Genomic DNA, 27,292 nt, shown 5'->3' on the forward strand with positions numbered 1-27,292 from the left:
CTTTCAAGCTCCACAAGATCTTGTGAGAATATATAATAAATTGAAAACATATATTTAAATGGCATGAGAATATTTAGTCATGATTAGAACAACAACGACAAAAAATTCCCATTAAATTTCTTCACTTGAGAAGTGAAAAATGTTGATTTTCTTTCATTTACATCAGAAATCCCTCAGGGCTACATTTTAATGTTTAACACCCTTTCTATTAATTAAACACAAATCTATAAACATGATGCCACAAACAGCCGTATTGATGCTGTGCAGGGAAATTAAGAACCCCAATCATGCTCATCCTAACTCTTGAGGCTGTAAGAGATGCTTATAGCATGAAACATTGAGTATGATTTCCCAAGAGGATACAACTTGAAAATAAAGAATGGTAGACATGTTGTTTGCACATAATTCCTTCTGGTTCAGGGAAGGCAGTGAAGGTCAAGTGGCTCTCTACTCAGACAGAATATCTTGCTATTTATGGGACCATAAGAAGCTCCTGATCTCCTCATGTCCCTTCCTTGAGGTGTTCAGGGAGGTACCAAACCAGAAGCCAGGGCCCTGGGCCCCGGTGTTGAGTCCACCACCAACAGGCTGTGTCTATGTGGGAAAATGGCTTTCCCAACTATGGGGATTTGTCTCCTCAACGGCAAAATAAGGAGTTTACACCAGGTTCCCTTCTGGTGCTAACCCTTTTACAATTCTATTAGTAAGTACATTTCACTGAAGAACATTTGGGGATCCAGTCAGAGGAAGCAGGCTCTTTCCTCTTTTTTTTTTTTTATTTTAATTTATCAATATACAATATAATTGATTTTCAGGTCCCTTTACCAATTCCTCCTTTTACCCCCTTCCTCTCCCTGAGTGTCTTATTGTACATGAAAAAGTAACACAAATAAGCTCTTCCTCTAGCTTGCCTTTCATGAGAGAAAATGCAGGTGAATGCCGGTAATCCACAAGGAGCAGGTCGAGTCAGTTTTGAGACCAAGTCCAGACATGGAGAACAAAGCCATGGCAATGGGCACATTTGGATTTCAAGCCTCCTGTTTCTGGTTATAGCATCTAGGGTGCAGATTATTTAAAATGGCATTATGTTCTAAATGTGTAGACCAATAGTCACAAACTCAAATGACCCTAGGTGTGGGCGGATAACATAAAGTGTCATCGAGAACAGGTGTTAGACAACAGAAAACACTGCAGCTTGTGGTAAACAAGAATATGTGGCCTACTGCTATTGTAAGCCCTGTGCCAGCCAAAGAAGATTCTCTCACAGGGAATGTGGTCACAGCCCGCCAGTTTGCCATCTCTAGTATAGATTCTATGAAGACAGTTTATTTTCCTTCTGATGGATTGGTATGAAAGTGATTTCTGGTGAAACACAGCAGATTGAACAAATGTATTTCTTTTTTCTTAGCTCCCTTCTAATGTCCCTCTAAAGAATCGGTAAAAGCAATTTAAAAAGGAATGAACCCATATGGACACAGAAGACTGAGAAGGAAATAACAACCATAAAATTTGGGAAACTAAAGCCAGTGGACATGGATCCAATGACAGCAGATCTGAGGAAGCTGAAATTTAAGGCTGCAGAAAGAGGAAGCCTAGAAGCAAGCCCTTGCATACTGAAATGCCTGCAGAAGGCTTGGGGATTGGAAGCACCATCTGTCTCTGGCATAAGAGTCCTAGACAGGTGTAGCTAAGAACAGTGGATTGGCTCAAAGACTTTAAAAGAAGCAGATAGATACCCCTCCCACCCCTGCCCCAGGATCACCTCCTTTGAGAAATACAGCAGGTTTATTCTCTGTTGAACTGTAGGGAAGCTAGACTCAGGCACAGCTGAGAATAAGGGCACTGTATTGAAGCCAAGGAGAATAAATCTCTTGACTTAATGGCAAGACCCCTGAACCTCCTTTCCACAGTCAGATCCCAAAATGTTGACAGCCAGGCTTACACCACCAAGGCAAGAGAATCAAAGATTCCTCTCAAAGGAAATAGGCCAGCCCAAAAAAGCAATACTTACAGATACTAAAAATTAGAGGGGGTCTGCCAATAAAATGGCCCAAAACAGTCACCCCACAGTGAAACTCCCCTGGCCTGATGAGCTCTGCCTATGCACACAGTTTCTTTAATACCTTACTCTAAACTCTTAATCAGACAGCCAAGGAAAGTCTCTAACATGGAGACAGAGATCAAAATATAGAAAGAAACAAAGAAACCAAAAAGGAAACTCAGAAGAAACAAAGACAGTGCAGGAAAACAAAGTTGGGGTTTTTTCTGTTTGTTTGTTTTTTGTGACCGGTAAGGGGATTGCAACCCTTGACTTGGTGTCATCCGCACCGCACTCAGCCAGTGAGCGCACCGGCCATCCCTAGATAGGATCCGAACCCATGGCAGGCTGCGCTCCCAGCGCCGCACTCTCCCGGGTGAGCCACGGGGTTGGCCCGGAAAACAAAGTTTAAAATAATAGAGCATCAATCCTTGGAGACATAAGGAAAGATATTACATCCATAAAACAAGAATAGGATGCTATAGAAAGAAACATCTAGAGAATATGAAAGAGCTCTTAGAAGTTAAAAAAAAAATATGATAACCAGGGGGAAAACAATAAATGGTAAATAAAAGTTGAGGCTTTGTGTTTAAAAAAATAAAAAGTTGAGAAAGTTGAAAAAAAGTATAAAATAAATCCACAGAGATGGAAAGTAGGAGAGACGATTAGAGGATCAATCTAGGAAGTTCTATATCCAAATACCTCGAGTTCCAAAAAGAGTAGATATATGGAGAGAAGGAAATTATCAAAGAAATAATTCAGTAATTTTTTTCCACAATTGAAAACAAATGTTTTCAGAATAAAAAAGCCCATTGAGTACCCGGTCCAATAAGCAAAAAGTTAGAGATCTAAATAATCATCTTCCATAGTCATTAGATAGAAAGTTAATAAATAACAACTAAATTTGAAAAATAAGGAAACAAAGAAATCACCACCATAATACTAAGCTGAACTTTCAGAAGGAGAGAACAGAACTGTGGTTACTCGAGGTGGGAAAGGGGGAGGGGAACGTGGGTTAGAGAGAAATTGGATAATGGACACAAATAATAATTACATTTTGTAATGATGAATATGCTAATAATCCTGATTTGACCATCACATATTATACACAAATATTGATGGCCAACTCTCTATCCCACAAATACATATAATCATTTCAATAAAAAAATGAAAATAAATAAATTTGAAAAATAAAAGCAAGAGATTTATTTCATTATCAAATTTGAGAAACCACCAATTAAAAGGACCTCTACTATTTATGTACATCTAAAAATAAAAGAATTTTTTAAATGCCGATTAAACTATGACACACCATCACTTGCTAAGACCCGAGGATCTCAGAGGTATTAAAATGGGGCTAGGGGTGTACGTTTTAGAAATACAGCAGTGTAATCCATGAGAAATAGCTAAACTAGTTCAAATCAGTTACCTCTGTGGAACAGGAACTCAGGTGGGAAGGGGTATGGGAAGTGGTTGCTATTTTCATTATAATCCTTCTTGAACTGGTTTACTTTTAAAATATTATGTGTATAACTGTGATTAAAAAGTAAATTTAAAATAAATAAATAAATAAAGAGTGTATATCACAACCTCCAATTTAAACAAAACAAAACAAAACAAAAACCTTCACTGCTGTACTGTTCATGATGCTGGCTTACATGTTATTTAATTAAACAGCATCAAAACATTTTGCAATTCTCATTATTTTACTACTCAAAATCAACTACAAACTGATGGGAAAAGTTATAAAACAATCCAAAACCACTCTAAAGTTACCATTCCCATCTTCCTTCTTCTCTCTATCAAATGGAACCAAATCCAAAATACGATTATTTATTTTGTTATTTTATAGGTATTTATTTGCCTGTGTTTCTGAGATGGTGGATTCTCTTGCCTGATCCTTAATTACCAGGGTCAGTTTACTTAACTAAAATAGAGCAGGCTCATTTCTCGCCTCCTTAGCTTGGAAAAGCATCATCAGTGCCAGGGTACAATCACAGGTACCGGCTAATCAGGCACTTGCTCCATTGCTGATGGCCAACCCCAGATTGATTTGAAATGTGCATGAAAAAAAAAAAGTAATTTTTTAAAGAGTGCCTTATTCTTATTAGACCTAAACTCTTCTCTATGAAAAGATATTTGTTCTGGACTCCCCAAATACATAAAAGAATGTGAACATTCTTCAGTTTCCCCATGGGTTTGGAAGTAATGCTGGGTTCATAATTATTAAATTGACTCTAACTAATGAAAAGAGTCTGGATCGTGGAAAGAGCTCAGACTTTTTCTTAGCTGGAATTAATCCACAATGCCCCATAACACATACACACATGCAAATACACATGCATGCATACACACAAACATACATGCTAGATGGTACCAGTAGAAGCTATCAAGGACTATGAAAGGTCTGAAGTTTTACCCTACTTATAAATGAACATGTTACCTACCACAGTTTTACGGATGCCGGCAGAAGACATGAGACTATGGGTCAGAGACAATGGACTTCATTGCTCACAGCAATAGCAGTAGCCAGAGTATCAGCATTTGCACCCAAGGCCCCATTCCCACAAGGCAATGAGAAGGGGGCTAAGTGATACACACAGTGGTTCTGGGGAAGAACCCCAAGCTTTGGGAACCTAAGAACCCAAATCTTTCTTTTCAAATATTTTTATTATGGTAAAATATACATATCATAGAATTTACCATTTTAACCAGTCTTCAGTGTACAATTCAATGGCATCAAATCTTTTACAATGAGCAGTAAACCTGACTGCCTTTGCATCATAGGGAGATGTTATCTTTATTATACCGGACAATAAACAGACTTGGACCTTGTCCCAGAGCAGAGTTACTCAATCTCAGTGCTACTGACATTTTGGGTTGGATAGCTTTTTGTTGAGAGGATTGTCATGTACATTGCAAAATATTTAGCAGCACCCCTGGACACTTCCCACTAGATGCCAGCAGTACACCCCCAGTTCTGACAACCAAAAATGTCCCCAGAAATTGCCAAATATCCCCTTGGAGGCAAAAATCACCTCCAGTTGAGAATGATTGTTCCAGAGAAAGTCACTATCTCTGTCCTTCCAGGCTGTTCACTATACAAGCATCCCTAAAAAGATAGTCTAGAACAAAGGCAGGCAGTGCCTTTACACAAGATGTGCAGAAACACAAGAGATCCACGGAGAACCACCTCGATATTTACTTCCAAACTTGATCTGCTTTTCAGGAATGGATAAGTTACGTGGCCAATTTGCACATGATATTTACATACACACACACATATATGCACACACGTGTACACACACTCTTTTTCATGGCCTTTTGACTAAAATTTCAACATGGAACATTTAGATGACAGGAAAAGAGTGTATGTAAATATGACTTACAGCTGAGCCAAGTAGTATACAATGACTGCATTTCCTTTCTTATGCAGGAACTTATTCCTTCCCTGGGTTAATAATCAGCTTTTTTTTTTTTTTTTCATTTAATATTCTCCCTCCCCCCTCAGATCACCCCTCTGCTTTGAAGTTAGACAGACCTGCATTCAAGTCCCACTTCCTCTACTTAACAGTACTTTACTCCAGCAAGTTATCTCACCTATATGAGCTCACTTTCTTTCTACATATAAGTATAAAATGGGGATGATAAGACCTATCCTACAGGGCTGTCATCACAATGATATGAGATAAAAATGCCTAGTCCCATGGCTGGCACTCAGTGGGTACTTAATAAATGGTAGCTATTGTTTAATGCAAATTACCAGTGGGGCATGTCCTCAGAGAGTGTTCTGACTTTATTGGAGCTAATGGGCTTCATACTAATCTCTCCACTCAGTTTTTCACAATATTTATAACAGAGCAAGGTCACCAGACCATACATGAGAGAATGGCTCTAAGACCTGACCTCATAAGCTTCTTGTGCCAACCAAATGAACTAGAAAATCTCAACGCCAAGAACAACAGAGTCAAATAAGAAAGTCATTCTGTCCTTTTGTTACCTGGCTTTATTCAACCTGACATCAATTTGTTGACGTTGTCCAGATTTTACCAATTTGCGTCTCAGTTTCTCTTGCTTACTTGCATGTTAATATGCTAGCGCTCACAAGTCAAATAAAGTTCTGCAGACACATATCCAAGGTTGTTCAAGTGTTATCAGAGATCAATTCTCCCTCCCGACTCCCCTTCCTTATGATTAAACTTAAAAGCATAATAAATACCTCTCACAGATTTTTCAAGTTGTTAAATAAATGATTAACAGAGAGATTTCTCTTTTGCTAATAATGCTATGATTTTCTCTTGATATCTGGCATTTTGACCTTAGAATATAAATTAGTCTTGGTTTCTGCACCATTAGGTGTTGTATATACACAACAATTACTCTTCGTCTTAAAACATAATATTTAATTATAGCTTCCCAGAAGACTTAAAATTCCATTTTCCCTCAGGAAAAAAAAATACCTATAACTGGAGTTTATGAAAAATTATTAGTTATAGCTAATCCTGGATAATAAATTGGATTTTTGAAATCTGCATGATTTTTAGCACATTAGGCTTTTCTTCGGGTAGGCAACACTTGCAGAAAATGCCTGTGGAATAATCAAGCGTAATTTCACTGCTGCACTAAGACAAATACAAGTGAGATCATCTGTGGAATTTGCCGGATTGTGAAATTTGCTTTTAGAAAAGGAAATATCCCACAATAGTCAGAGGGCAAGGGGCAATTTCCAGTGACCTCTCTCCAGTCCCCTGAGTCTAGGATTACCATTCCCCCTCCCACCCCCGCCACCACCTAAACACCAATCCCCCACTTAGAATTGTAAGAAGGCTGCTGAATGGTATTAAAAAGCATAACTGACTTCTATTTCTTGCATTATTTAGCCAGAATTAACACTACTTAGTCCCCTGTATAAGCACATGTGAGTGTGTGTTACACACACACACACACACACACACACACACACTCCTGAAAGTACAGTGTTCCACTGGCCTAAGAAAGAAAATCAATATGCACATAGCAAATATTTGAGTTGCATTTATATAAGCAATTCCTTTACGAAAAACAAATTCCAACCACAATTTCAAGGACCCTAAAGGAGAGAATCTCATGACATTTTTTTTAATGCTTTTCTAAATGGAGAAGATTTTTTTTCTAGATAAACATCCCAAGCCAATACTTTTTTGTATCAAACTTTCTCTCTTCGTATCTCATACCTAACTCCATCTCATATTGCTCTTTGATGTTGTTCATGAAAGATATGCCATTTTCCATATTAAAGAAAAAAGACTCAGTCCAAATGGCTATTCTTTGTAGGAATCCTAGGAAAAACTGAAGTGTGTTTTGTTATGTTTTTCAGGTCATTCAGCTACCTAGCACCTGAGGGGGTTTAACTAATATATGTACAGAACAGCATGTAGCAGATAACACAAAACTTGAAAGAAAAACAGTAGTGATTGGTTTACACATTTTTTCAAGGCATGGAAATTACCTGATCGACGGGAATCTCAACCTGAGTGTCTTCATCTTCTTGGACTTCTGCTGCTCCCCGTGTTTCAGACCTCTCTGCTCCAGCTTTGAAAATGCCTTCATCTATAGAGACAAACACAGCGAAAATCTAAATCCCGTTGTGACATCACGTGGCTGAATGCTGAAATTACAGTCAAATATCTAATTTTTTTTTTTTTTAATTTAAGTTAACAGATAACATTGAATGTTTTTATCATGTGCAACATGATGTTCTGAAGAAGAGAAACACTGTGGAATGGTTAGATCGAGCCAGTTAAAAAATGCATTACTTCGCGAAGTTTTTATTTTTGTGGTGGTTCTTTTTTAATAGGTATTTTCTGGCTCCCATTTTAGTGATAAGATTTTTGTAGCACTTCGCCCCCCAGTTCTTCTACATTTTCACTGGGAAAAGATTCAGTGGCCAAAACAAAGCTGAAGCAGCACAGTAAAGCCCTGTCCCAGACTCCTCCTCACCCTGTGACTGCTAATTTAATAATACAACCCTGTATAAGCATTAAAATGGGAAGAACTTCACGATTATTATCTCCATTGTCTCTCCTACCCATGAAACAGAGATGATGCTTGGTGCTTTAAAATGCTACTTTCAGAAATTTTCCTTTCCCAGGGAACTCTTCTACACTGTTGATAGGACTAAATTGACACAACCATTACAGAAAACAGTATGAAGGTTTCTCAAACAACTACAGATAGATCTACCATAGGATCCAGCAATCCCACTGCTGAGTATATATCCAAGGGAATGGAAATCATCATGTTGAAGGGATACTTGCACTCCCATGTTCATTGCAGCTCTATTTACAATAGCCAAGAGATGGAACCAGCCTAAATGTCCATCGACACACAACTGGACAAAGAAAATGTGGTATATACATAATGGAATACTACTCAGCCATGAAAAAAAAAAAGAAATTCTGCCATTTGCAGCAACATGGATGAGTCTGGAGAAAATTATGTTAAATGAAGTAAGCCAGACAAAGAAACAGAAATACCGCATGTTCTCACTCATAGCTTGCTGCTAGGAAGGAAGGGAGAAGGAAAGAAAGAAAGAAAGACCGCAACAATACATTGAATTTTCAGAAGGAGAGAATAAACCTAAGGATTGCAGAGATGGAGGGGAGGGAGGGAGGGAGTTTGGGAAGTGATAGGTTGGGCAAAGGGCATAAAGAAATATCACAATTTGTAAGAATGAATATGCTAACATTAAATTTTTTTTAAAAAATTTTTAAAGAAATTTTCCTTTCCCAAAAGAATGCTATATGCTCACTATAATGTATTGGAATAATTCTCCCTATTCAGAGTAATGTAAAAAATATTTTTACTGCAACAGAATCATGGAGTTGATTTTCCATGTTTCACAAAAAGATCAATATCATTTATTTCGCAGATTTCCACAAGATTTGCGCAATCTATGGCTTTAAATCCTTAATTGTAAAATGTAACCTAAGTCTCTAAGACTTCAGGTTAAGCTCCTTCAACTTCCTTTCCTCTAGAAAGCAATAATAGCTGTTTTCCATATTTCCATAGTTTTAATGTCTCCACTCAGCCTTCTCTTCTCCAGACCACATAATCAAAGAATTACAGAACCATTCGTCATTCTGTCTATCTACTTGCCTCAAGGCAGGTTTAATGCTTTAGCCATTCTCACAGATGTTTCTCTGTCCAATTTTTAAGGCTCTCTGGGGATTGAGATTTTACCTCCTTCCCTGGTAATCTATTACAGTATTTGATTATGCTTAGTCTATAAAATATGATTTTTACCTTTTGTCTTAAAATCCTTCTCTAATCGAAGCTTGTTTCCCAGAGCACAACTATTTAATGCATTTCATATAATAATACTTCATATTGCTAAAGTTATGAAGTTACTCTCAATTAAATGTAAAATATATTTTTACATTTGTTGAGGACCAAAGGCACATGTGAGCCAATGTGACAACCTAAGATATAAATGAGATGTGGACTGTTCCCTCAAGTTGTTTACAGTACAATGAGGAGACAGAAATAAATACACCACCAATCAGGTGTACCCAGGTAAGGGCTATAATAGGTAAGGGCTATAGCAAAGTGGTATGAAGCAGAGAAGATACAGCCATGTGAGGGAGGGAAGGGGGGGAAATTAGGTATGTTTGACATTCATTTCTACCGTCTGAAATTGGCTTAGAAGACAACAATCACGATCAGATGCTGGACTCTGCAGACTAACATTATGACTTATGTACATGACTTTTCGGGTGACATTTCTGTATCCAACTGTTGCGCTTGCTTATAAAGAGACTACAAAGAGAAACCTATAAATACCAAAGGAATATATTCTTAATACTCACATTCAATGAAATGTTTAACTGTATCCAAGCAGCATTATGAATGGTTTGCAGATGTGTTTTAGAAAAAGCATTCCACCAGAAAAGAATACAATCGATAATAACAAATAAAATAAAATTGAAAGGGCACTGAAATGGAAAATGGCAACCATAAGGATATAAACCACAAAGAGACAAATCGGCAGAGCTCAACATTGTGTACAGTGACACAAACAGAGAACACAAAGATGGGGGGGAAGGGTTTGCCTTGGTGTGGGGGCAAGGTTTTGTTCATCAGTGAACTAAGATCTTTAAGCCATCCCTTTTAACAACACGGAGCTAGAAATGAAGGTCAGAAAGGAATTCACAGAAATAAACAGTGAACCCAAAAAAGGAAGAAAAGCCATAAAATTACTTTGTGATAGGATAAAGCCTGCTAGGATTTTAATTTTTACTATAAATTTTACATAAAATTAAAGATAGAGTATCTTAAATAGCATTTTTGTTTTAAATTGTTTATATAATACTGTTCATTTTTAAAAATTTGGAACATGAATAAAATAACATTCTCTAACCTCATGACCCAGAGATAGCCATCACTAATATTTTGACAGCTCTCTCACTCCCTCTCTCTTTCTTTCTCTTTCCCTCTTTCCTTCTCTCTCTCTTGCACACATACACTCATAAAACTGGGATCTTATTGTATATTATCATTTTAAAATTTTTTTTACCTTAAACATCATGAGCATTTCTCATGCTATTAAATGTTACTTGAAAATATAATAAATTGCTACATATGGTGGTACTATACTATAATTAATAAACAATACTGAATAATAAAAAAATAGGAGTTTTAAAGTGAACAGGGTATATTTTATTCATTTCATTGATTGGTAGACATGTATTAAGACCTACTGCATAATAATTACTTTGGGAAATATGAAAAGGCTACTCTTTGAGGGCTTAGCATCTCGTAGAAAGAAATCACAGAGACATGCGCTGTTTATCTTTCTACATGCATAGACTGTAGCTCCTTCCCCGTCTCATAAGTCCTTGTTTTCCAAGAGTAAGCATGGTGCACTGCACACAAAAAGTCCTCACTAAATGTTTATTAAAATGTAAGACAAAAGACAAGTGCCCAGTTTAATCTCTTTCTCACGTGTTGATTCCCCTCCTGCTCTGTGCCCCTATATACCTAACCCTCACCCACTCTGCCTAGCATTTAATTCTCCCTTCCAAATCTATCCCCTGGGCATGCTGGCATGTTTTGACACAGTTAACTCACATAAATCCTCAGCCTCTTCTCTGAATGCTCCTTCTACCTCATTTTAAAGTAAACCTCACTTGCCCATATTTCGCCCATCCTGCATCTCACCATCTGAGTAATTTCTATATCCACGTTACAAGCCATTCCATACCCTGGCCTAAATGCTTTGACTCTTCAACTCCACTGACATCCCCTCAACTCCACATTACCACACAGCCCTTTCATCACATGGAGTGACTGTAATTGTAACCCACGTGCAACCAGGACCAAGGAACATGTAGGTCACAGTACCACCTCGCTTTTCCCTTTTGCATGTCCTCCATGTCCAAGTTATTGCTTCTGTGTCCTGTCTCTGGGTGGCTGCCTGTTGGAGTCCTACTCATGGTTCAAATCCTATTCAGTGTCATTGTCTATGTATTCAGCTGTCAATGTCTCTAGAAAAATCGCCTCCAATCTTATCCCCAACCCCAAAACCATACAGAACCGATAGCTCCCTTCAATGCACCACGTCCCTATCTCACATACTTCATGTATTCATGAACCACATGCACTTTTATTGATTTCTTTACCAATTCAGCCCCCTTTCTGCTAGATCACAAGCTCCTTCAGGCATAGACCACAGCTTTCATCTTTCTGAGTCCTGTGCCTACCACAATGTCAGCCACATAACAGGCTTTGAGAAGACGTTTGTTAAACTGAACTAACAATACAACACAGTATACAAACACCAAACTTTTTGGCATTGCCTAGAGGTATTATCTGGAATAAAATTTGGATGTGTATATATTTCATCCAGGGCCAACATCACTGGGCCTATGTGAATACTCAAAAGTAAATCAGGCCTTAAATCAGAAAATTAAAATCATTTGACATCAAAGAATTGCCATCAAAGCCAAACTACAATGGAAAAGAATTTGAATGATATAATAAGGATATGTTCCCCTTCTGTCAATGCCAAAGCACAAAGCAACTGAAGACACACTCCATGGAAAAAGTCAAAGATAAAACATTGAAAATTTTAAAACACCTACTTTAAGGGTAGATTTCATGAAAAATTTGCAAAAGTATTGCGTTTTTCATCAAGGGCAATATATTCAAGCACTTAAAACCTTACCACTTTCCCTTTATTGCTGCTAATTTAGACTTCCATGGTAAATTGGTGAATTTAGATCATAACAGCAATTATTGTGTGTGATGGTGGTGCAGTTATTGTGATAGCAACGTCAGACGTCCCAACCACAACTCACCAAGGGTGGGTGCCACCTAGCGTAGAGGTGTCTCGCCTCCAATGAGACACAGAAGCAGTTTTAGTGTCACTCAGAATTTTCACAAAAACAGGAATCGAGCCTTCCTCTGTACCAACATTAGGAGGTAAGTGACCCTTTTGCCATAGACTGCCCATCTGTGAACTTTCAGTGTGCCAATAATAGACTTGCACACAAGATCCCTTCTAGGTCCCCTTTCAGTAAGCATTAGTATAATTTGCAACTGTTTGTGCAATTATTTCTTGTTTCAATTATAGCAATTTTGTTACCTCCAAAATTAATTGTACAGAGTATGTATAATAACAGATGCCTGTATATCAAAGAAAAGTCAACTCTTCTATAGGTAGGAATAGTAGGTTCTTGCATAAAGTGATAATGATACAAAACATCATCATGTAATGCCCCACCCTCGCAGAGCACCCAGTGCTTAGCTGTCTGGAGTCACTGTCTCATCCTTACCTCCACATTTTCCCCCACTCTTTCTCATCCAGCTTCTGCAGCAGCACCCCATAGGACCTTCTATTGTCAAAATTATTAATGACCATATGATAATCACCTTTATGTCTCATTTACTTGATCTCTTAGCAGCTTTTAATACAGGTGATCTCTCTCTTTCTCTCTCTCTCTCTCTCTCTCTCTTTCTGTTCATTTCACTCTCCTGGTTTCATCAGTATCACCAGCAGCTTCTTCTCAGTGTCCTTGGTCAATCCATCCCCCTCTGTTCAGCTCCTACGTGTTGGGTGTGACCCTAGAGCTGCACTATGGGACTTCTATATCGACACATTCTTCCTAGGCAATCTCATCAAGACCATGGTTCGAATACCTTCAATATGCCAATGACTCCCTAATACATATCTTCAGCCCCAACTTCTTCACAGATCCCAAAACATAAATATCTGTCAAAGTGTCTAACTTGACATCCTACCTTGATGTCTAATAGGCATCTCAACCTTAACATGACCAAAACAGAACTCTGGTTCCCCACCCCAAACTGCTCCCTGCATATCCCCATCCCAAAAAACAGCACCACCACTCAGTCCTTACTGGGATTTGTCCTTATTTCCTTCCTGTCCTCACTCCCTATATTCATTCCATCGTTGTCTTGTCAATTCAATCTCATTTTTAAAAACAGTGGGTTGTGCATCGGTGTATTCAACCAACCACAGATGAAAAATATTTAAATATGTGTGAAGACACTCTGTGAAATCATGAAGTGCTTTAAAGAGCTTAAAAATTAAAATATTCAAATTTTAAAAAATAAAAAATGTCATGACAATAAGAAAATAATACAAATAAAAACAACGCGGTGTAACAACTATCTACACAGCATTTACATTATATTAGGTATTATAAGTAATCTAGAGATGATTTAAAGTATATGGGAGGATGTGCATTGGTTATATGTAAATACTATGCCATTTTATATAAGGGACATGAGCATCTACAGACTGTGGTATCCACGGGGGTCCTGGCACCAATCCCCCACAGATACTTACAGATGACTGTATATCCCAAACCTACTCACTTATTTCCATCTCCACCACCAACTTGGTCTAATCACCATTATCTGTTGGACAGGCAATTGCAATAGCTTACAGATTAGCATCCCTCCTCTTCCACTCTTGCTATTTGATAATCCATCCCTCACACAATAGCCAAGTGATTTTAATAGATTATAAAAAACTATTTAGCTCAGTCCACACCTTAGAAACTTCCAACATCTTTCCATCACACATGATATCTAAGTTCCTTACCATGGCATACATACAGAGAGGTGATCTGGCATTTAACTCTCCCTTGGACTGTGTTTCATATGACATTTCCCATGCCCACTAAACTCCAGCTGCATGACCTTCATGCTGTTCCTAAACAGAAAACTCATTCCCACCTTATGGCTTTATACTTCTTACACCCTCTGCCTGGAATGTTCTTTTCCCCTTTTTCACACAATTGGCTACTCCTTGTCATTCAGATCTCAGGAAACCCTTTTCACTCCAGTTCCAGTAGCCACCCATTCGTTCAGATTGCCCTGTTTTAATTCTCTTCCTAGCACTTGTTACTACCTGATTTTTGTTTGTTACTTGGCAATTTAGTGTCTGTTGGTCTCCACCAAAATGTAAGCTCCACGCCCATAGTGTTCACTGCTCCACATGCAGCACTTAACAGTGCTCAGCACATAGAAGTTCTTCAAAACGTACTTGTTGAGAGCCGGCTCCGTGGCTCACTTGGGAGAGTGCGGTGCTGGTAGTGCCGAGGCCGCAGGTTCGGATCCTATATAGGGGTGGCCAGTGCACTCACGGGCTGAGCGTGGTGCAGACCACACCGTGTCAAGAGTTGCGATCCCCTTACCAGTCAGAAAAAAAAATGTACTTGTTGAAACAATGAAGAGGGGGCACTCAAAAATATTTGCTGTATTGAGATGGACTGTAAGGAGCCAACAACTCCAAAGCCCGTAGACCAGTCCATTAATTCAGTGTGTTCTTACAGGGGTTTTGCTCCAATCTGGCCACACTTGGCAGTACAGCATTTGGATGGGGAAGGAAAGTGGAAAAAAGAGGTTTGAAGAGGAAGAAGACTACAGTACAACCTACACAGGGATCAACAAATAATGTTATGTGGGGTAAGCAGAATAATGGCCCCCCAAAGATGTCCACATCCTAATCCTCGAAAACTGTAAATATGTTACAGTACATGGCAAAGGGGAATTAAGGTTGCAGATGGAACTAAGGGTGCTAATCAGCTGACCCTGAGATGGGGAGATAATCCTGGATTACTTGTATGACCCAATGTAATCACGAGGGTCCTTGTAAGTGAAAGAGAGAGGTAGGAGCATCAGAGTCATACGGTGTGGAAAAGACTTGAGCTGCCATTGCTGGCTTTGAAGATGGCGGGGACCAGACAGCCTCTAGTCTGCATCTGACACTGGAAAAGGCAAGAACACCAATTCTTCCTTAGAGCCTCCAGAAGGAACACAGCTCTGCTGACACCTTGACTTTCCCAGTGAGGCCCGTTTTGGGATTCTGACCTCTAGAACTGTAAGATAATTAATTTGTGTTGTTTTAAGCCACCAAGTATGTGGTAATTCATTACAGCAGCAATAGGAAACAAATACACCGTGTTCCAAAAATGATGGTCTAGAAAGAATACCAGGGCAGTAGCCACCACAAATCTCCATTCTGATTCCTGCAGTCACCTGCTGCGTGACGGCAGGCAGCTCAGACAGCCTCTGTTCCTCCTGCTAATAAGGCACTAATAAGGCAGTCGTCAGAAAACCTTTTTTTGAGCCCTCTGCCTCTTGTTTTCCTCCCCAAACTATTATTACTTCGCTTTCTCATTCCCCTACAAGGTGCAAAACACCACCATCACCCCCAGAAATCCACACATCTGCCAGAAGAAAAGGGATTGGGGGTGGGGGCGGCTGGCTGGTTCAGAGATCCAAACCTTGACCTTGGTGTTACAACACCACACTCTAATCAACTGAGTTAACCGGCCAGCTCCTAGATTTCTTAAGTCTTTCTCCGACCTAAAATCTTTGTAATAAAAGCCATTCCCTAATATACTAAAGAGCAAGGATAAATTTGATACACAATAACGCTCTCATTCAATTACTACACAAAGGATGAAATTCAATGCTTGGATGCACACTGCACCCAAATGTAAGTCTAGTCTTTTTTTCTTTGAATCATAAATAGACATTTTAGTGTCAATTACACAATAAAGCAATAACAAACACACACTCTAGTAAAAAATAAAAATGCTCCTCAATTATTTTTCACTTATCCCTTATGAATTTTATTATCTACAAAATGAAAGCAGAGCTGCTGAGGGAAGGCAGTCATATCATTACTGTGTTATTCCTAATAAATATGAATCTGTTTCCCCTACTGAAACATGAACTAAACGCTTGTGTGTTTTTAGCCTTTCTGCAACCAAAACAGCTGAAATGAAAGCATTTCCTGGTTTCAATGCATCAGTATTTAGTTTAACATGCTGATGCTTTAATGTTCTCAAATAAGAAAAGTTACCACATGATTAATGAATGATACATTCAAGTTACTGATGACAATCAGTATTTAAGGCTAACATTCCAGAACTATTAAAAATCATTCTTAAATAGTATTATAAACCATACTTTAATATGTTTAATGTTTGAAACCAATTGAGATTTATCAAGATAGTTAAGAAGAAAATTAGCATCATAATGCCCAGTTCTGAATACTTTATGGAAATCTTAGATATCTATTAACTTGAAGCTCATATGTAAGCAAGAAAGTAAAATGTGACTATATACATTTTTCTATGATTTACTACTGAGATTGCCTAATAAAAATGTTAAAACAAATTTCAAACAAAATGTTAATTTTTTAAAGTAGCTCATTAACCCAGTAGATTACTGGAAAAAGATGTAAGCAATAAAGAGTTCATGGTGTTGAGTATATGAAATATAGAAAAATAATGTAGATCTAGTCACAAGAAAATACTCTTTGTGTCACATCAGTCACCAGAGGTGGAATTAAAATTTAAATTGGTAAGAAGGTGATATTAAAATAACGTTCATTAGCTTACTGTTAAGGTGAACTATACCCATATATGAAATATATTGAATTTCTATATAATTCTCCACAGATATAGATTGTTGTCATTATGACATCTTACTGAAAATTAAAGAAGCATTTCCAGAAAGGTGACCTAGTAGGAGCAGTCTTCATGAAGTTTAGCACGTAGTAGGGTAGAGAGGAAGAGCAGATCCACATGTAATGACACTTCCTTATGAAAGGATGCCAGCCAACCCTCCTCAGATCCTTGTTATAATTGATTCATTACCCCTCCTGACACCACCCCTCTGAATTAAAGTATATCATCGGAAAGAAGACTGAAGAACTAATCAAATGATTGCTAATGTTGGCGCATCTAATTTAATTGGAATCCAATTGTTTTTAATTACTAACCTTCTCCACGTTTCATTATGTCCCATAAACTCAAACGTAAACTCTTTACAGAAACAAGAATATCACAAGTCATATTTTTCTTTGGCAATTTATATTACATGAAAATAACTTTTATCCATACATTTATATGGGCTGAATTTTCTCACCTGCAGCTTGAAATATCTGGCTTCTTCCTATCCCCCAACTCCCACTCCAAGGTATTAAATATCATCTGCTATGCCAGTGATGTATAAATTTGACTATTTCCTATTTGCATAGAATTGATTTTAACTGCCATAGTTATTTTACCTTAACTTTAAATGAGTGTAACAAAATATTCTAAGTGTAGACAGAAAGCAAAAGTAGGATTATTATCATTGATTTCCCCAGATCACAGGTAATTTTGTTCTTATCTTTACATTTCTATTTTATTCTTTTTAGATACAGATGTTTCATATTTTCATCAAAATCAGAAATATTCATAGTACAAAGATTAAAGCGCATATTTAAAATATGTATAATTCATGACTCAATCGTTTTATAACCTATATAAATTTTAATATGATTTCTACAGTCTATATCAGATATGTGAGACTGAGAATAATAAAGTACCTCTACGTAGGTTTACTTTAACCAACAAATATATATAGCTTTACTTTTTCATTTCTAATTTTGTATCCTTTTAAAAATTACTCTGTGAATTAGTTTTAGTTCATCAGAATAATTGAACTGGTCCTCTTTCCACCCCCAGTGACTTGAAGTTACAATCTTGCTCTAAAATTCACTATTCTTATTCTGAATTCTGGCTGGTCCAACTACCTGTAAATGACCCTGCATATTCCAGTCTATAAAAGAGTTAGCCATACACCTGTTCTCTAGGAAATTTATCATGGTAACAAACGGAGTACTTGCAAATAACAGCAACACACAGTACTCTGTTACACTCTTCGATTTTTTGTTCATTTATTCTTTATTATACAAACATTTACTGAACTTCCTCATGCTCAGGCACGTTCTGGACACCAGCCACAGACATGACCAAGGCACTGACCTCCAGATGCTTATTATCTACCAGGGGAAATAAACGGATAAATCAACAGCACAAAATGATAAGCGTAGCAAGCAAGCCTACACAGGGCTATTAAAAGAACGCATAGAAGTAGGAAAGGGAAACAGGGAAGCAGGAGGACAGTCAAAGAAGGTTTGTGAGAAACAGAAGCTGCAAGTCCAAAGAGAAGCGGAAGTAGGCACTGGAGAGCAGGGGAAGGCATTCTGGGCAGAAAGGTCTGCATGTGCAAAGGCGTAGAGGCATCGTGTGTTTCTCTCCAGGAATGGTAGGCAGGTCAGCGTGGCTGCAGGGCTGGGGATTGGCAGGATATGAGGCTGGCAAGTGCGGAGGGCAATAATTCAGAAAACCTTGTCTGACATGGCCAAGAATTCGAACTTGATCCTGAAGGTGATGATGAGCAACTGAAGGGGAGTGTCCTGGAAATAGAGTTGCCTGGACAGAAGCAGGTGGGGATTCATGGCAGGCTGTGAGTGGAGGGGGAGACAAGGAAGGTATTACTCAAGGCTACCTTGGACAATATCGCTGAGGTGGAGATACCAAGTCAGAGTGAGAAGACCAGCTGAGACTGTTGAAAAGAATGCCTGCAATGTGGGTCAGGCTGAAGCCATAAAGGCAGTGTTAAAGTGAGAGAGCAGTGAGCTGGTAGCGGGAAGAGGTCAGAAAAGGAATGGGAAATGAAGGATCATGCCATGATGGATCAGGAGGCTCTGGAGCTCAGAGTGTTGTCTATGGGATCGCAGGACTGGACACTGCAGGAAGTGTCCACTGAAGGAAGGCACCGGCAATATGACTGATGGAAGGGGTTGCAAGACACTAAAAGGTTGTAGTGGCAGGACTCCATGACTGCTTGGATGAGGGAGATGAGAGGGAGATAGAAGAGTTGAAGGAGAACTCTAAGTTGTATGGCTTGGGTGTCTGAGTGGTTAGTACTGCTACTCATTATGACCTGGCAGACAAGGGAAGGAAGAGAATGTGGGTGTTCGGAAGGCAGGCGATGAGTCCTGATTTTGATGCATTGGTTTGAGTCCCCTGTTAAGCATCCTGATAGAAATGTCCAGTAAGTGGTTGGAAATACAGTCTGTTAATTAGGAGAAAGTTCTTTTTGTTTTGGATTTGTTGTTGTTGTTGCTGTTGTTTTGTGGCTGACTGGTACAGGGATCAAACCCTGGACCCTAGTATTATCAGCATCATGCTCTAACCAAAGGATAAAGCTCTAAGGACAAAGACTTGGGAACTGTCAGAATACAGCTGATAGATAAAGTCATGGGTCTGGGTGAGAATTTGGGATGAGAATAGAAGATGGTTGGGGACAGAATTCTAGGAAACAACATTTAAAGGGTGGACACAAGAGAAATTCACAAATATTGAAAGAAGTAGCAAAAGGGAAAAGGGAAAAAAGAGTGTAGGTACCATGGGAAAAGAGAACATCAACAACAACAGAGTAATCGGTATTAAAATGTCCTACAGCTTTGGCATCTGGATGACCCGGTCACCTAGGTGAGGGTAATTTTAGTAGAGTGTGAAAATCAGATTCTGTTGGGGTGTGGTATAAAAAGACGTGATGAAGTGAAGACGGGCAGTACAGACCACTCTTGCAAGATGACTGGCTGTGAAGTAAAGAGAGACCAGAGCCCTGTGAAACCTAATCCAAAGGTCTGAGGCCATGAAGGCAGTAAGGGATGAAAGAGAGTTAAATCCCGTCTCTTCTCATTTTTGCCTTCCAATGAATTTATCACAGATGTCAGCACCATAAAGCTCTGGCTAAACCCACGTCCCTAATGCAGAAACGTGTCTTGTGAAATCCAAACCTTCTTGCAGAAACTCAAACAATTACCATTCATTCATGGCCAAGTTAAACCAAAACAGATCACCTTAATCTTGATGACATACTGTGTTGAATATCAATACCTGTGTTCAACATGGTACCTCACAGATATGTATAATCAATTATCTTTCAATTATTAAAAAAAAAGAATGAGATTTAAAAAGTCAGTATTTTTTTAAAAGACAACCAAAAAAAGTCAGTATAAAAATCACAATTCTATTCATAGTTCTCTGTAACAAAGAACTACTGAAGTAAATATTTGAGTTTAAAAAAAAAATCTTGATAATATAAATGTAACTACAACCGTATTTCATGAATATACCCATCATTCCTGCTATACAAACATGTAGAGAGCACTAACATTAATAAAGCAAATGTATTTCACAGGGCCTAGCCTCCAAAGCCCTGCAGTTTCAGGTTTAGCCTAACCTTTTAAAATTACATAAAGAAATGTTAAGCTTGCAAAAGACAGGAAACTTTCCCCAGGCTAAAGTCTCTGTTGTAGATAAAGAATTGTAACACAGCAAAATTGCAGGCTCAAGGACAGATGTCCTTGGTAAAGTTAACCTAAAGTTACTTGATTGTTATGTAAACATGCTGAGGAAATTGCTGTAGGGAAAGACAGTGTTTGCTAAGAATAAGCTTTTGTTGGTGGATCGACTTGACCTTTTACAAACTGCATTATGGAATGTCACTTTGTTACTTCACTGATAACTATACTTAGTCATAACTCCACCTATGTTCCTTTTCTGTAACTTTCTGGCCAGGAGAATAAACACTGGGAGAAGACCCCAGTCTGGTGTTAATTTTCTGAGGAGGAATGCCTCTCTCTTTAGGGTTCATGGAAAATTAACCCCTTCTGGGCTTCTCACTGCTCAGAAGAAATGGGCTTTGAGTAATCCTTTGCATCTCCGTCACCCGGGGGGGAGAGAGGTGACAAAGAGAGTGTTAACACAAACATTTATTGGAGTTTGAACCTTAGCTAAAATACCTAAATGAATCACAACATGGTAATCCATTGCAGGGGGGTAGGGAACTGAAAGGACATAGGACAAGGAGGAGCAAACCCCATAGGGCAGCACTCTCCCAGGCAACAAGCCACCTCTACTTGCACACCTGAGTGAAAGCATTCTATTGAGTGTAAAATATATATGAAACCACCAAGGAATAAAATTCATTAACAATCATTTTGGACAGAGAAATAAAAGTCTCCTTAGCTTCAGAAGACTACTAGGAATCCATACAATGAATCTAAAAAAAACAGAAGCTAAAGATAAACCAAGAGGGTAAATTTTCAAAATGTGTCTGCAGTTGATAAACATAAGGTAGAAGACTGAAATTGTTCTCTAAATATTTGTTTCCAAATAATATATACAGCATATACTTAATGGATTAAATACCTAGCTCAAACATAAAAATAAAAATGGACTGAATATGTATTTTCAAAAGCTATTAATCCCAATTATTACTGATTTACAGCTTTAATAACCTAAGGCTTCAACATTTACTTTCAAATACTAGCAATAATGTGTTTTAAAATAATGTGTTTAATGCCAATACTACTATAAGTATAAACCAAGTATGAACCTCTTTCAAAGCTAATCAAATTCTAAGATAGGTCCTAGTGATATTGTAAACTGTGATCCTCCTTCAAGGTAAAGTGACATAAAGTGTAAATGTGCAAATCAGTGCAAATCAGTCATCCTGAATAAAAGGATTGGATTTTTTTTTTTTACCTAATCAAATTGGCACAGGTAATATGCCTGAATTGCTCATTAAATCTGAGTAAGGGAGTTTTTAATATAACTTTATTAGCACTTTACAGATTAGTAGCAAGTAAAGCGAGATCTCTTGAATCTCAGCATTTCAGATATTTATATCTGCTCCAGAGTAGGTTTTGAAGAGGATGATAAATTTTTATCAGAGTTGATGTCTTGGCTAAAGATATAACTTAGCTTTGATTGGTGTTTAATCTTCCATCTTAACATAAAATGGAAGTTACAATATACTCAGTTTAACATATCTTCTTTGACTATGCATAAAGCCAAGAAACTGCTGTCAATGAATAGGAGATAAAAAGAAATTTTTTCATAAGATGTTTTTCTTTGCAATATCCACCATGTTCCAAATTTTATTTAAGATAACCTGAGACAAGTCCATTTAAGCACTTCTATTGATGATTACCTAACCACAAATATGCCCATATATCAGCAATTGATATAAACACCCAGATATAAAATGACTACATATTAATTTAGTACCAAATTCGAGGGAATCAATTAAACATAAAATGCCAGACCATCAATGGGAAGAGATCTCAGTAGCCTCAATTTATGATGGGAAATTTGCAAATGGGCCATAAAATAGTACTATTTATTATGAAACTATTAAGGAAGAAAACTCAAAACAGATCAAAAGAAATCAGACAGCATTTTTCTCACTGTGATTTAATGTTACTCCAACAACAGGTAGTGATCAAGCATCCAACAGATTCTGTGCTCGTTTCATTTAGTGTTATGACTTATGAATTTTGGTCTGAATCTCTAACAAAAACATATGTATGTTGCATTTTTAAAAAGATAGAAAACATTCTCCTCCCACTTTAACCTATGATTGGAGTTCATCATGTAAAAATTTCATTCCAATAGGAATAATTCTGGTTCCTTAAGTTAAAGAAATGGTATCTTTCAGACATCCTTTCTTGTTTCTTAACTGAAAATTGATAAATATTAATTACTTACTTGTTTTAATTTTGGGGGAAGACAGAAATAAAGTAACCTTTCATTCAATGTTTTTATTAAAATATAATTTTTAAAATATTTCTATCACATGAAGTGTAGTATAAATTAAATTTAATTTGGCTATTATACTTCACATACTTCCAGACACTATGAAACAAATATTAGTAAACTTAATTAAATATCTATTTTAGGACAAGTTTCCTAAATATCTACTTTATGAAATGATGATATCAGTCAAGAAACATTTTTTCTTCAGCATTTACCTAGAGCAAAATGTAATTTAGTAATAATAATAATAACAATATTGATAATGACAATTAGCTAATATTGGATGCTTATTATATGATAAACATTGTTCTAAGCACATTACACATATTAACTCATTTAATGCCCATAACAACTTTATGAAGTAGTTATTACCTGCATTTTTACATAGGAGAAACAAAGATACTCTCAAGTTTGAAGGTAGCAATTGGTGAAAGCAGGATTCAGATATTGTAATCTGACACAGGAGTCTACCGTAAAGCTTTTAGCAGCTTTACCAGTGTTTTCTAATCTGCCAATCATAACCCATTAGTGGATTGTGACACCAATTTAATGAGTTGCAACTCGGGGGCAGGGGGGTTAATAGAAGAAAACAGAAAACAGAATGCAGCACCAGGGTCAGCTTCATGCGCATGCGACCTATGCAGTCCCACAGGACCCCATTCTAAGAGCCTCCCCGCCACTAATTGGTTTAATGCTATGATGTTATCATCAAGAAATTCTTAATATTTTATCCTTGAACTTGTATTTTGTAAGTGAAGTCCAAGGAAATGCTGGAGCAAGCTCACGAGAAGGAGAAATATATATATATAGTATGCATGTTTGTGGTTCCCAAGCTAAGCATCTGAGTAAGCAAGGGACTGCACAGGGGGGTGACAGCCCCTAGAGGCCACACTTTCCATTAAAACCAGAACTCGCTTCCAGGGAAGAATGAAGGCAATGGCATTCTAAGAAATAGGAATGACCAAATATAATCCTGTCCTATCCTTTCTTACTCGTGTTACCTCCCTATACGTTCCAGCCCTTAAACTGAAAACGGTGACGCAGAAGGAAGGGGAAACTTTAGACAACCTGGGGCTACTTGTCTTCTGTCCTTCCCCACATGTTAGCAAGCCCAAGGTAGAGGGTGTTAGAGTGTGTGCCTATCAAAAAGGGAAATAAAAACTGCTGAGAGCAGTTATACAATAGTTATACAGTATTTCCACTTTTCTGATAAGAACAAAATGCTTATGCAGGTACAAAGAAATACAAACTGCGTAATTCTGGTGACCCCACATATGAGTTGAATGCTCTTATAGTTTGCATTTAAAACTGGCATTGCAGGATATAAAGAGAAATTGTAAAACTTATATTAACAGCCGAGAATTTTAATTTAATTTTTCTTTACTTAGAGTGACAATAAGTTGTAAGAAAGCAGAAAACCACCATGACAGGTCAAGGAAGAGAGAACATGAAAGAAATGGAAAAAGACATTTAACAGCATTTTTTCCTTGCTTTTTAAACAGAAAGCATCACATCTTCACTTTGCATTGGACCCTGCAAATTATGTACTCATCCCTGTGCAGCACACACAGCAAGGGTAACTACTATTTCACAAAATTTTTCTTTCATAAAACAAACACACACAAGCTTATGTGGGTGTATCAGATCGTGATATAAATTTTTATCATACTATGGGTTATAGTCAGAAAGCGTAAAAGCCACTTCACTATCCTAGAGGATACAAAAGACATAATACCCTCTCTTCTCACCACCCTGAAACATAATTCACTTAAGGCAGCAACACAGTTACCTGAATTTCAGCTCCCTGGTTAAGTTCTATATCGTGTCTAAACTCCTCTGCCAAACTTCTAAGACCACCAGTAACTTGGTCTAACTTTGACCTTCTAACAACATGTCCCACAGCTCTGCAGCTAGACCCCTCAACCCCAAGGGGAGCCGTGAAATCTGCTCGCTGCCCTGTCTTCTTCCTCCCATTGCCAATGCTTGTCACCTCTGCACCTCCTACTGAAGAGTTCCAGTCCCAACTCAGATCTCCCTGGACCTCATCTCACTTCTGCTATCTCCTGACAGCCACAGTGCCTGTCCATCCCCTGCCTTCAAAACCTAATTGAAGGGCCACACCCCCAAGAAGTCTTTCACTCCTCTGAAATTTTGATACTTACTCTCCCTAACAGTTCCACATTACAGACAATGGAGATATTTCTGTAGAGAGGAGATGAGACTGTTTTACACTCACCTCCCCCAAAGCCCATGACATACAACATGGTTAGGCTATATACAGCACTTGATACGGAGCTAGGAGAGGAAAAAGGGACCTTGTTTGGGGGGATGTCTACTACATGCTAAGCACTTTCCTCACAATTATCCTTGAAGTAGGTATTTTCATCCTACTTTATGGATAAGGCCCCTGAGGTTTAAATAACTTGCCCAAGGTTGCATAGATAGAAAGGGGCAGAGCCAGGACCGAGGCCCAAGCTTCTCCCCTCACGATGCCTTTTATTATCCCCATCACTATCTACAGCACCTTGGAAGACACTTCACTGCTATGCAGGTGATCAGCTACAAAGGATGCCAATTAGACCAAACCTGAACAAATGTTCTAAGACCCACAGGGGAAAGCTATTTTACGTTTGGATTTTAAGGCTCCTTCCTAAGTTATGGGTAGTAGCAAATCCGAAAGTTAAAAATGAAAATAGCAGGCCTGGGTGGGGAAGGGGGCACGTGGGGGTGGGAGGAGGTGAGCACTTTTGAGCCCATTTTGGAAAAACAGAGGAGGAAAAGAGAGACAAAATATTTAAAATAAATCAAAATTGTAGGGCAGTGTAAGAAACTAAACCTCAGTTCAATCCTTGTACTGGCCAGCTGCAAAAAAAGAAAAAAAGAAATTAAACTTTGGAGGAATAAGAGAGAACAGAGAACTGTCAATGAAAGAATTAAGGGCAACTCAGACATCCAACACAAGGCATGAGTTTAAGTTTATTAGTGTGTGCCTCGGAGTTTAGAGAAAGAAGAAAGTTTCATCTGTTTTTTGCTTAATTTATGGAAAGTCGAGAACGCCACCTGTGAGCTTTTTCTTTAAATATTTTAACTTATTACTGAATCTTCTAACCATCTTTTAGGATAATGTTTCTTCCAGATAAAGAAAAACTGTATTTTTTTTTTTCCTAACTTAGGGTTTGGCTGTTGGAATCCTTCCATAAAAGACATAATTGCCAAAATGACCACAGGTTTAATACCTGATTATATTGGAAATCTCAGTGGAAATAAAAATATTAATGTGGGATATCAGTGTAACATGCAGTAATACACAGTAGGAGAACATCCATAACAATTTAATTCTTAGCTCAAAAGTGAAAAGCAAGAGGTTTAATCTCAGGGTAAAAAAAATCTGAAAAGCCACCTGTTTTTCTTAGATGCTCTTAAAGCTTATGTTTGTTTTTCTTCACTGAAGAGTTAAAAATGAGAGAATAACAAGTTGAGCTGCAGATTTAATAATAGTACATCTATAAGGCAGTAGAAGAAACTAGGATACAAAATAAAAACAATAAAAAAATTGAGTAACTGTTTAAACAGTGAAGTCACAAAGTTTTATCATAATTAAAGCCACTTTTATTTCCAAGTACATTTGCTTATTTGAACATATTTTTTTGTGTGAACAAAAGCTGAACTTTTATGCAAAAGAAAAAAGACTGACCAAAGTATATGTATATTTTCATATGGATATGTGTGTATAAAAAAACTGATTTTCTCCTTTTCATGAAGTCAATGGTCAAATGAATTTAGCACATATCAATGAATTCCACAGCTGGGTTTAAATGGAATCTGGCAAACCTCTATCAGAAAACTTTTGGAAAAAGCTTTTAAGTAGAGAGAGCTCATATCATTGAAACCGTGTCTAACCGAATCGACTTCATTATTAACAGAATTCTAAGAATACTCACACAGTCCAACTTTACATTTAAATGTCCAATTTGTTGTTCTCAAATACATTTTAAGCTGCACATTTTAAAAATAGGTGATGCAGCCATATGAAATGGACTTGCATGGTCACAAAGGAAGCATAGGAGATGTTGGCATTTCTGCACGTGCATGAGCAGGGCTAACTCTATGCAAACACAAAGAGTGCTCCATGGCTACTGCTTGAAACAGCATCTAGAAACCCATATTTAGTGTATCAACCATCCTCTCTCACCTCCCCAATTTCTCTATTTCATGAGATTCATGCAGATTGGAACAATTTTACCTTAACTTTAAAAAGGCATTTGAATTGTCAGAGATGGTACACACT

At 37.8% G+C, this 27,292-nt stretch overlaps 1 protein-coding gene across 1 annotated transcript in view; it reads right to left on the reverse strand.

Annotated features, from left to right (window-relative positions):
* The window catches only part of DCDC2 (doublecortin domain containing 2), a 168,318-nt gene that overhangs the window by 14,474 nt on the left and 126,552 nt on the right, over positions 1-27,292 (reverse strand). The window contains exon 8 of the mRNA XM_063098187.1: positions 7,527-7,627. Within this exon, the coding sequence (XP_062954257.1) occupies positions 7,527-7,627 (101 nt within the window). The remainder of the gene's footprint in view (positions 1-7,526; positions 7,628-27,292) is intronic.

Source organism: Cynocephalus volans, chromosome 5 (assembly GCF_027409185.1).
Source record: "Cynocephalus volans isolate mCynVol1 chromosome 5, mCynVol1.pri, whole genome shotgun sequence".
Classification (NCBI taxonomy): domain Eukaryota; kingdom Metazoa; phylum Chordata; class Mammalia; order Dermoptera; family Cynocephalidae; genus Cynocephalus; species Cynocephalus volans.